Source organism: Pempheris klunzingeri, chromosome 17, assembly GCF_042242105.1.
Source record: "Pempheris klunzingeri isolate RE-2024b chromosome 17, fPemKlu1.hap1, whole genome shotgun sequence".
Lineage (NCBI taxonomy): Eukaryota > Metazoa > Chordata > Actinopteri > Acropomatiformes > Pempheridae > Pempheris > Pempheris klunzingeri.
The window spans coordinates 22,140,780-22,153,308 of NC_092028.1; the positions used below are offsets into that span (position 1 = coordinate 22,140,780).

Genomic DNA, 12,529 nt, shown 5'->3' on the forward strand with positions numbered 1-12,529 from the left:
AAGAGATTCCTTAAAAGAACAACAACAGATTGGTAAAGTGAGAAAAGGCAGCTGTCAGAGTCCCAGTCATCATGTTTCAGCCTCACAATTATCACAAAGAGCTTAAAAAAATAAATAAATAAATAAAAAGCTACAAAACAAACGTCACTGATCCCAAAACTCACCTCATCTTCAGCTTCCCATCTTTTGGGATCCCACAGCGGCTCCACATCCAGCAGAGGTTCGTCCTCCAGAGCCTGTCCGGGCAGAGAAGCTCAGGCAGATCGCAGCCCAAGGACTGGTGCTTCTCCTCAGCCTTACATGGAGGATAATGAGAGCAGTGAGACGCGCTCCCTCTCATCAATTCAAAAAAAAAAAAAAGGAAAAACACACACATTCATACACCCATAGCCTCAGAAGACAGTCACAGCACAATCATGTGAGCTGCTCCATGTCTTGGCCTTACCATTGTGTTTTGCCCTGGGGACAACACATCCCTCCGACACAGTAGGTCTGATTACACGTTCTGGATCCGATCTACCACGGCTGTATTGATTTAAGCATTAGTTTATCTTAATGCAGCCACAAATCTGTATAAACCTGTTTAAATATGAATCTTTTTACATATGAAGAAGAAGCTCTGTGAACAATGTGATGCTATGATATAACGTTAACCACGATGTTGGTGGGGGGGAGGTGGGGGGGGCTCGGCCTCCACAAGCCAGCCTAATTCAGTTGGGGCCTTTTTTTGTAGCTTTACAACTGTGACCTGTGTCACGTGGGACAAAGGTTCACAACATAAACATCCCCAGGATGTAATGAAATACCGCTGTAACTGATTTAATTGTCATGAGTCATTTAGTATCAGCTGCAGCAATGCAGTCACAGTGGATAGAAGATTACATGGATCATTAGCAGACTGATCCACACACATACAAACAGGAGGTTTATATTATATTAACTGGTTTTGTCTTTGAGTTAAATGAGTTTTTGAAGCTGGAACACTGTGACAAGTTCATATATTTTATTAGACATAAGACACTGGTTAAGACTCAAAAACTGTTGGTCAGTATTTCTGTGATGGCTTTAAATGAACAAGATCTACAGACGCGTACATTCAGAAACTATCATTACACAAAGTACTTCATATGCATTCACTACACCTCTGCTGAAAGTATTAAATGTTGATTTGTAAAATAAATGCAAAGCAAAAGGCTGATATGTAATGTTACTGTGATAAAGGCACCAAATTGTTGATATCTTTAATTCCCTCTAAAATCCATCCTGAGCAGCGCCTTAAAACGCCTTACGGTCAGGAGGCCCCGTTGTGAGTCTGATGTGGTGAATGACCACATCAGTCACCCCCATAAACATGATCCAACTGTTCCAAGTGTGAACAGTTCAGCTAACTAGTTTGGTGCCTCGTTGATCGCCTTGTGATTGAAAAGCACAAGGAAGAACAAGTCGCTGTCTTTGGTTCAGCTTCACAGTAATTTGAGACCTCAGCCTTCTGCCAGATAAATCACCGTGTTTCTGAGGAGCATCATAACACTGAGGTCCAGAAACAAAACTAAAACTTGACAAGCTAGAATTGACATTTCTAAATGATTAAAAACAACATAATGCTCCATGATGTTAGTCAGTCAGTGACACGCGCCGGGGAGGCCAATGAAAATCACATCAGTACAGTAATAATGTCCGAGAACGAATCACGAGTTCAGCTATTTTACCAAAAGGCCACTTGAGGTTACTGGCACAAAAAGATATGTTTAGTAAGCGTACAGCATCCTAATTTAAGAGCATCATCTTCATCAGTCTCAGCCGACAGACTGACGGCCTCCTGTTTGACCCCAAACGTGCAAAAACAAAAGCAGCACTAAAAACTTTGAGGAGGAGTTGATTAACTGTTAGCTGATAGATTTTTGCACCCTGGAAAGGGAGAGGATGTAAACCCACCGTGCTTCACCATGCAGATCAGTGGTGTCGCCCTCTAGTGGTGATCAGTGGTGGGGGGGGGGGGATACACTGTGTGGAAACAGCTTTTCAAATGAAGTGTTTGTTGAAAATATGGCAGTAAAATGTGGAGTTGTTTTAGGGTGAGTGCACCAGAGAAACATATTTAAGATATTTACTGCAGTGGAAGTTAAAAAGCAGCAAAAGCAGGGTAACAATACGTGCAGGAAGATCAGGCTCAGAGAGACATCTGCTTCATGTCATCGCACCAGTGAGACAGATGTGAGAATCACTTCTTATCCTCATCCTCATCATGTCCACGCTGCCACAAGATCACTCGGCAGGCTGAGGAAACAGTTCTCGCTGCACGGTGAAGGACACGGCAAATCAACGACAGGTCCACATAAAAAGACGTTTGTGATCACGCTTCCTCTTCTCCTGCGACTGAAGTCTGGTTAATGTGTCGTCCCGTCTGCTACGCTGAGAAGAGCTGCCTTCTCAGTTACAGTCGCACGTCCTTTCAGCATCACAAGAGTGCTGCAACGCCCCCCTTTTTTTTTTTTTTGTTGGGGATTCACCTATGTGGCACAGTTAGACGTCTCTCCTGGTTTTAAACGTGGTGGTGGGAGCGGAGAGACGGCCGCAGCTCAGTGATACGTTGGCGTAAATGGGCCATGAATTCAAACATGGTGGCGGCCAGACTCTGGTGGATGAGGTAGCGGGGCAGCCGGCCCTGAAGGCACACAGAAGAGGACTGTTAATAGTGTTCTGCTTTCATATCACACTCTTTTGCTCACCTGTAATACATTTTCTTTAATGCATTTTTGCTTATTTCCACATGCATGTTTCATTTTCCGCCATGTGAGCGTCTGTTGATCAGCTTTGTCATCGTGACCGCATTAACATGTTAGCATTTAGCTCAAAGCACTGCTGTGCCTTAACACCTCCTCAGACTCCCCTTCAGGGGTCCTGATGTGTCAAAATGTGACACGCAGCAGTAAAAACTTAGTCATCCTGTCCAAATATCTGTCTGAGAATGATAACTGAGTGTCTCACATGGATTTTTCTTCATTTAAATCACAGTGAACCTGAAGTTCTGGTGTTCTGCACGTTGCTGACAAACTGAAAAATCTTCCAAAAATCTTTTTGATGAACATTTGAAGTCTAATTCCACCTGAGGAGCAAAATAAGGCCACAGTTATCCTCTTAGCAGCTGAAGACGGCTCCCCAGCCTTTGTGTCCTCCTGCCTGGATGACTGTGATGCTCTTCAACACCTGCCTAAGCTGAGATGCTGCTACCTGGTTTCACTCTGCAGTGTGACTCCCTCACATCACTCTGGTTCTTATGTCGCTACTCTTAAGTCCTCCTCCTCCTCCTCCTCCTCCTCCTCCTCCTCCTCCTCCTCCTCCTCCTCCTCAATAAGGCCTTTAATGCTCCGCTAACTTTAACTGTTGTTGTTTGTTGGTTTCTTGTTTCTTTCTTGTTCTTCTGACCTTCTATGCTTTTGCAAAACACTTTTTTGAAACATGCTATTTAGATAAAATTCTACCATCTCAGATATTCTTCATATTTCAAAATGTTCTTTGTCTCAATTCAAATGTTTATACTTGTTATTTCTGTTAATAGACTCTAGTATGATCACAGAATAAGTCCTGTTTAAAGCCCACATCGTTTCTACTCTCAGCGGTGTCTCGTCACCTTCAGGTCCGTGTTGAGGATCCAGATGAAGGTGCAGACGGACGGGTTACTGCTGGATTTGAGGACCACAAACCCTCCTGGACCGTTCTCTCCCCTGAGGAAGAAGTGACACAAAGTTTTAAAAAGTTAGATGAGAACTCTACGCTTTTATCAAATCGATGCAATGTCCTAATGTACTGGTGCAGAGACAAGCCGCCCGGCCGGAGGGACGGTCTCACCTGACGTAGCGACCGCTCGGGGGTTTGGCGTCGTGGTCGGTTGCCATGCCAGCAGACAGGTAGCAGTCTCGTTTACGCTCCACCCGCCGAACATTAACAAAGTCCCTACAGGAGGAAAAATCAATCAGTCGATCAATTTACTGTATTTCAGACCGGCAGGAGAACGAGATAATGAGAGAGAAAACGGAAAGGAAAATAAAAGAGATAAGAAGTATTGAAGTGTGCTGTACGCTCTACCTCGCAGACACGACTCCCCCTGCTGCTCCAGAGGAGACGTCATATGATACGAGAGTGTTGTCGTCAACCCTCTGGAGAATCTGTGGAGACGGCAGAGAGCTTCGTTACACTTCAGCACAACACGACTAAAGAATGGAAGAAAAGAAAGAAAGAGATTTTAACCTGGCAGGCGGAAACAGTTTTGTTCCACTGGACCATCTTCTCCGGCTGAAGAATCACCTCCTGATACACGAGCTCGGCTGGACACTGCATAAAGGCCTGCACACACACACACACACACACACACACACACACACACACACACACATAAAACACAGATATGTCAACAGCTTTGAGTCACAGCTACAAGAAATGTACTTGCCATTATGGTAAGGCTGTAAAATCCAGTACTGCATGCACAGGACAGAGACCAGTGAGAAATCAAAAAATGGGAAATTTGACAAACATATATGAGGAAGTGAAAAAGCCTGAAAACGACACGGCAGGAAAAATTCCCTCATTACAAAAGTTTACACCCAGAATCAGGTCACACTTTCATCATGTCTGACAGAGCTGGAAACAAATCAAACCAGAGGTGTCGGCTTTCTTGTACTTTCTCGGACGTTCACGTGATCTCACAGCTGCACGGTCCAGCCGGTGCTTTGGAAATTCAAAACGCCTGATTAAAGCCGTAACAAGCATTTAAAAACCATTTCTTCTGCATCACAGAACGTACTGGACAAGTGTGTGTGTGCTGGGAAAACAGTTTTCACACTAATGGTAACAGTAAGCTGCATTCCTGACTTGCGTAACTCTGTGTTTTACTCAAACTGCATCTCTCTTACTGTAACACTGTAACACTGTAAGTTGGCCTATTTCATGCAGAAACGGCAAAGTGAGACTACCAGGTCTCAGAGTTAAACTACGTCCTCTAATTAACACATGGGTCATTATTATATAACACTATTAATGTCTTTTACTTTAATATAGGACATTTCATTTCAAAGTTCTGCTCATTAAACTTTTATTTCATAATGTGATTTTACCTCCATGTTGTCACTTTGGACCTGGATGCACAGAAGTCATAGTTTAAACACTGAAAATATGAATATAACTACTGTTTTTTTATCGAAACTCCACAGGAGACCTTTAATAATCTGTGTTCCTGCATCTGAGTCTGTATCGTCTTTCAAAGAACCAGCAGAGTTTGGGCCGCTGTTACGCTCATTGTGTTACAGAAAAGAATAGTTGAGTGTCGTTGTGTCAGTTATAAGAACAGGTGAGAGGCTGAAGGAGGACTCATTCAAGAAAAGTGTAGTTTTTATAATGTTTGTTAAGGTTCCTACCAGAGAAGGAAAAAACCTGCAGAACAACTAATCAGCACAGCAGAACCTAACAGAACCTAACTTCTCACCGTGACTCCAGTTTTTTCTAAAGCTAACGGAGCAGCACAGGAAGTCTCTTTAATATCCGATTTAATTTAACAGCCCATTAGTCTCCATTATTTTATTACTACGTCCTTTGGAGGTTGTTCCAAACACACACGTGTGTTAATTCGGTTCTGGCAGAGTGTGAAAGCTGCGCTGATATACAGCCGGCGCCACACTTCACTGTTACAGCTCTAATAATGTAGTACAGAGTGAAATCTGTGCCAATTTGTTAACGTTAATGCTGATTTATTATTAGTTTACTAGTCTGGAAATGTTCGTGTAAAGTGGCTGAAACGTCGACGACCAGGTGACACGTTTAAACATGATGAATAAACACAGTATTATGGATGTGAGTGTGATTCCTGTGGATCACTACCAAAGCACGTGTTCTGGTTTCACAGTGAATACACAAAGGGTTGCTGTACCTTGAGAATGAACGTTTTTCCGTGGAAGGGAATCTCCAGAGTGTAGACGGAGTCTCCCATGTCCTGACACCAAGCAAAACACCGTCAGTACCGCCGTGCTTCCACTTTTATCACAGTGTGAAGGAATATTCAAGTAACATCCACCTGAGCTCTGAACTACTGTTGGCATGGTAACACATGAGTCACCTCAGTGTCACCAGTTCAGTTTCCAACCAAATGTGAAGTATGGTTTTAGTCTAACAGTCCTTTGGGGACATAAACAGTCTCTGCTTCATCACTTCTTCCTATTAGACGTTCATTTTGAAGTCTGACATAATTAGTGTGTGATCTTAAGTCAAAACACCAAAAATCAGTTCATCCTTGAGTCCAAGTGGACGTTTGAGCCCAAGACGTCGTGTTCAGACGGACGGACGTCATGGAAAAGCTCCTGCACACCCAAAATTAGTTTTACTACAAATCAAATGAACCCATCCTGCTGCAGTCTAATGAAAATCTCACTGGATCTTCTGTCTCCTCATTAACTCTGAACAAAGCATTTAATTAACTACATACCAAACATGTGACATGTGGCTGTAAGTTATAGTTTTAACACTCAGTAGTTTAACGTGCAAGCTGATAAAAACAACAACAACACTCACATTGTTCTTTTCAAACTTCCAGTTGTCCTCCTGGGAGAGGATCTGTTCCACCACTGACATGGCCTCACGCCCCTGTCTGACATACTCCTTCTCCTGGAAGGAGGGCGAGAGGAGGACAGAATCATCGTCAGGACCAGATGAGGAGCAGAGCAGACAGAACAAACGCCTCGGACTGACGTGACTACCTGTGCAGTGACGGCTCTGCGTCCGAGACCCTCCTCATCCAGGTCCTCTTCAGAGCCTGCACGCACGAGTTCACAGCTCAAAACCCGACGTTTTGGTCAAAATGAAGAATGTATGAACATACTGGAGAGCATTAATACACTAAGGCGCCCACACTGAGGCAGATTAGACAAGAACAGACGTATAGTGACAAGCAGACATCACCTGCAATGGATTCAGGCGGAGAGTAGAACTGTCCGTCTGACACGGCCCGGGGGTAGATCATGGGGGCTCGTTCACAGGCTGCGTTCACCGCTGCCAGGTAGGCTGCGTTCAAAGGAGGAAAACGGTTCAAAAAAGAAAAAAGAGACTCTCGTCGACTCATGTTCGGACTCCTCAGCAATGCGTCTCTCACCTCGCTCATCGTCAGCCTCCTGAGTGAGCACTTTAAAGTCGAGGAACCACGTCTCCAGCCAGGCCACCACGAATGACGTGATGGGCAGCACGTAGCCAAAAGCATTCTGGGACAGGAGCTGTGCATGGACAGAAAGCACATCCTGAACCTGGAGCTACTCCAACCTCCATAACAGAGCTGGTGTCTACTTTCCCAGAATGGAATAAAAAAAGTCAGAGCTGCAGAAGCGTCCCAGATGAAGAAGTTAGTATTAAACAGTCACGGGGGGGCACTCACATTAGATATGATGACCTTTACAACGAGGAAGACGCTGGTAACCAGAGTGGTAACCTGAAGAGGAAGTAGGATTTAGATTTGTGTTCCACATCAGAGTGTGTGTGTGTGTGTGTGTGTGTGTGTGTGTGTGTGTGTGTGTGTGTGTGTGACTGTGACTGAGCTCTCTTACCGCGATAACCCACCAGTGCTTCAACCGAAAAACAGCGTAACCCGTTTGCAGACACAGGAAGCGAAACACTGCGAGGAGCTGAGACAGAGAAGAAAGATGCCCTGAAGTCTGCTGTTATCATGTTTTCTCCTCTCGTGTGTCAATAAACGCTGACGTGTGACTCTGTGAATCAGACTTAATAACAACGTCATCCTGGTCTAAAGGGAAGTGTGAACTATGAGGTTTAATGAGAGAGTACCTGCTGACTGAGAGGTCACCGAGAGGTCAGAGCTCAAATGATTAACACACTTACAAAGATGTCAAAGAACGAAGACCTGAAGTTATAACGGACGACCTCGGCCTCTAAGCTGTTCCAGATGGTGCTGGAGATCTGCAGGAGAACAGAGTCCACATCAGACTGTGGCCAGAAATTTAAAAACCACGTCTCCGAAGCGTCACCCCTCCAGCTGGACACTCACGTTGAGCTCAATGATCCACAGAAGGGAGATGAAGAGCAGGTCGAATGTGACGAAGAGGCAGAAGGTGCGCCGGACGTCGGAGATGGTCGTCCGCTCTGCAGGAGGCACGAACATGTACGGCGAAGGGAGCGACAGCGACGTGGAGTAGGAGGCGTTCAAGGAGGCGATGGCGGGGAGGCTGCCCCCGAACTCCCCGTAGTCTCCACCCGGCATTCCTGCAGTGAGACAGGAGACTCCCTCTGCTACAGGGGAGGCAAGAACCATCAAAAGTCAAGTATGAAAGCAGTTTATGCTTTTTCCACGAGCGATGTGGTGAGCTACAAACAATGAGCATTCATATTCTGAAGATCTGAGATCGACAAAGAGAAGAAACCATGTTGTACTAGAGAGGAGCTGCCGGTCAGTCCCTCCGTTATTCTGTTAACAAGCTGTTTGTTAATGAGATAACGGGAAATGAAAAATGTCCCTCAGTGTTTCCTGAAACACACAAACTGTGTGTGTGTGTGTGTGTGTGTGTGTGTGTGTGTGTGTGTGTGTTTGCACAGAACAAATAAAATAAAACCAGCAGTGAAACCAAGAGGAGGAAAAATATCCGTGACGACTCTCTCTGCTCTGCATGCAGTCTCATGACTGTCTTCACCTCCCTGCAGGCCACTTCTCTGGCTTTAAGAGACAAAAACATTTCTATTATTCTAATATTATAATGTTCAGTTCTAACATGTTGGTGCTTTTTTTTGATGTAAGGTTTGTTTTCTGGTTTGCATCCCTCCTCTGGACAGAACAGCTGATCCCAGGGGGGTTATTCTCAGCTTTATTGTCTCTGTACATGAAGACTGTTGTTGTTGAGCTGAAGATGCTTCAGCTCCACTGACTGTGGCTGCTGGTGTGTTTTGGTGTTTTCAGGACTCAGAGTCTCCACTCCTAGAAAAACTGATTTACCTTTATTAAAGTCCATCTTTTATGAGACTGCTGTCAACAGGAGGAGAGTCTGTTTCTAAAGGTTTGATCATTGGACCTCAGAATCGATGCTCGGTGACTTTCACACGTGTTTTGAACTATTGGAAGACAATAAACTTAATGCTAATGTTCCATCCTTCAGTGTTTGGAGAAGACATCTCTGAAAACATCTTTAAAACTCGGATTTAATTGATGTTTCAGTGTTTAAGGACCCGATGGTTCCTCCGCTCCTTACTTCTGGTTAAAAAAACACTTCAGTATGTGTGAGGGGAGCTAGCAGGCTAACTACCGGGGTTAGGAATCACACCAGACAGAAAACAATCGCTGTCACGGTCTTATAGACAAACTCTTGTAAACAAACACCAACCGAAAGGAGACAAGCTAGCAAGCTAGCTGCTGGTGTTAGCTACCTCGGTTAGCATATGCCGGCTAACTTTACCTCCGTAGCTGTTACACCACCAAGAAAACCCCTACAAACACGCCATGTGAACAGCAGCGGGAAGCAACGCCAAGACGCAATAAAGTAAAGCCAACCCCGCATTCAATTATTGTGGAAAAACCCAAATGTAAAGCATCAAACTCACTGTGTTTACGGCACCATCCGCACAGCCTGACAGCACTTCCGGGCTGACCGTTCAAAGAGTAAATACCGCGGCGAGATGCTTCCCCGCCTCACGCCAACACGCCTGCCGACAAATCACGTGACGGCTTTCACTTCTGCCCTCAGCACCCAATTCAGAAGATTTATTTTAAACTTATTATACCGGACAGTTTAGAAAAATAACCATAAAGTATTTTATTCTTTCATGTCTGACTCAGCACAATCTCAGACTGAAGCAAAGATCACAGTTTACCTGAGGAAAACTGAAGAAGCTGAGGAGAAATAATCAGAACGACACACGAAGTTCCCCTCAAAATTATTGATTAAATCAGTGGGTCTCTTATCATGCTCATTAGTTCATTTGGTGTTTCTTTAAATTATTTGACAGTCTGTGTGATGAATTTAATGTTAAAATTTTTATCATTATCACATTATACTATTATTATCAATATTATTATCATTATTATTATTTACCTGTAGTTACTCGAATAAAGAAAACATTTTAGAAGCATTTTGACGTTTAAATGTAAATTATAGGAACACACTGCCCTCTAGTGGACACAAGGCATAACTGCATCACATCGGTTGTACGTTTTATTTTTGAAGTTATAACCGGAAGTTGTATATCGTTATTATTTCTAGCTTGATGCTAATTGGGTGTAGTCACTCGATGTGGCCACCAGAGGGCAGAAAAGCTCCTGCTGTGAAAACTGGCTGCTAATTCATTTAGCATCAGCTAGCCTGTAGAGATCCGCTAGAATAACGTTACTGTGAGGAGATTATCGATCAGATACGTCCTGGAAGTATCAATATTTCCGTTTTAACGTGAACTTGTTAAATGTATTGTGTTGCAGTTCCTCATTGTGACCACCAGAGAGCAGTGCGGTCATAGTAACTCCATAGACTGTACAAAAAAGTCAGCCTCACATGTGATTTCCGGTGCAGACCTTCAAAATAAAGCTTTCAAACTTGTCAGAAAATGTACAAAAGCGCCATTTTACAGGGAAATAAATGTTAAGCTCGGAGCAGAAAAGTCTTCTCAAAACACTGACATCGTTTTAGGACTGATGTGCCTCATCGATCAATCATCAATACACAACATCGTCAGCTCAAAAGTCAAAAAATTGCAAGAGAGTCACCAGCTTTGTACTTCCGGTTTCGTTAGAAAACAGAACATGACATTTAAAAAGTCCTGCACATGCACTCTAAAAGTGATTTAGTCATAAAGGTCAAATATAACTGAATAAAGATGTTAATTTTATGTGATAATAACACCTTTATCTGTTTGTTAGTCACTTTTTCTCTGAGCTATTAGCATTAAAAATACATTCACTATCTTAAAGTCATAAACAACAGTTTAAACATCTGTGTGAAAAACATGAAGGTCACTTTAAAACACCAGCTTATTATTTCTGAGCAAATTATTTAGAAATAAGTTTGGCTTGTGTCACATCAGAGCAATTTAACCTTTTTAGCTGATTTTAAGTTTTTAAAAGAGCACAAACTTTAACAGGGATCCAGTTTATTTAACAGAAAGTAATAATGTCTGTATTTCTGCAGTGATAAAGGAAGAAGAAGAATATTTTGGTGGTGAAAATATTATATAATTATATATTCCTCAGTATCTACATCTGTTAAAATAAGAAGGTACTTTATTTTTTTCTAATTTTACATGAAAATAGAATTAAGATAAAAACCAAGTGATAAAACTGATAATTTTATGAATCATTCTTCTTTATAAACTACTTTCTTCTAAATGTTAAGTTACACACACACACACACACACACACACACACACACACACACAAAACGTACAGATCAGCTTAAAGGAGAAAAGGAAAAACTGTTTATTTTGATATCATATTGTTGCTCACTTTAAAACAACCACATCACATTGAGAAACAAGAGAATGGAAAAAAAATAAAATAAAATAAAAATAAAGACAGAATAAGCATAAAGAGTTCGTACATGTCTTTCCATGGTTGTTCTTCTTCTGACCCGGGGGGAGGGAGGGAGGGAGGGAGGGAGGGAGGGGAGGTGGACGGAGAGCCGAGGGGGGAGGACGCCGTCGGCCGCAGAGCCTCAACACACACGACCTGCTCATCCAGACATCCCTCAGTTTGGGCAGGTCAGAGGTTAAAACAGCTTCACACAGTTTGTATGTACAGATGAGCTCCTCCTGAGGCACCGCTGGGAACCCTCAGCCTTCAGCTGCACATGAAACCAGACAGACGCTGACTAATAACATTTAGAAACAGAGAAGAGAGACTACGTGAATATTGGTGGTAGAAAGACGACAGAACGTTTGACCTTTCAGCTCAGATGTCAGTCAACAGGAGCTGAGCTACTCAAACAGCAGGCGTTCGATTAGAAAAACAGATCCACGGCGTAGAAATGATGAGTGAACGATTACAAAGATGATGATAGAAAAGAGTTAACATACAAAAAGGGGAATCTGGGAGCACTGAGAGATCCCAAACAGATCACCAGTGATGGAACAGATTTAAAATCTCTTTAGATTCCTCATCATGATGTCAGTTTAGATGGTTGGGAGCTGTAGTCCAAACAAATCAGAGGTAGCTTCGCTCCTTAGAGATTAATTTGAAGAATCATCAGATATGAAGGTAGGAGGTGACCTCACACACACACACACACACACACACACACACACAGGCAGCTGCTCGTGGATTTAACACAGTTATAAACAGACATTTTGGTGCTTATTGTTGAGCTGAACATAAAGTGATGCTCCACACCAAATATTTCTATCCTTCATTACAGACTCACTGGCTCTGGATAGACTTATTACTAAGCTTTGGGATCCCTACAGAGAGAGACCTGGAAGATCCTTTTGGTTTAACCACAAACAGCCGTTATATCGCTCTCTGCACACACACCAGACTCCATTCACAAAACTAGTTATTTTACCTCAC

At 43.1% G+C, this 12,529-nt stretch overlaps 1 protein-coding gene across 1 annotated transcript; it reads right to left on the bottom strand.

Annotated features, from left to right (window-relative positions):
• Positions 1-988: 988 nt before the first annotated feature.
• On the bottom strand, positions 989-9,617 carry stard3 (StAR related lipid transfer domain containing 3). Its single transcript, XM_070848667.1, has 15 exons — positions 9,580-9,617; positions 8,039-8,280; positions 7,873-7,950; positions 7,581-7,658; positions 7,412-7,465; positions 7,136-7,253; positions 6,946-7,047; positions 6,744-6,799; positions 6,559-6,651; positions 5,921-5,983; positions 4,249-4,344; positions 4,087-4,166; positions 3,850-3,954; positions 3,632-3,725; positions 989-2,665 (listed from the first exon to the last, which is right to left on the bottom strand). Exons 2-15 carry the CDS (start codon positions 8,249-8,251, stop codon positions 2,543-2,545), a joined length of 1,353 nt encoding a protein of 450 aa, XP_070704768.1. The 5' UTR covers positions 8,252-8,280; positions 9,580-9,617; the 3' UTR covers positions 989-2,542.
• Positions 9,618-12,529: the final 2,912 nt, after the last annotated feature.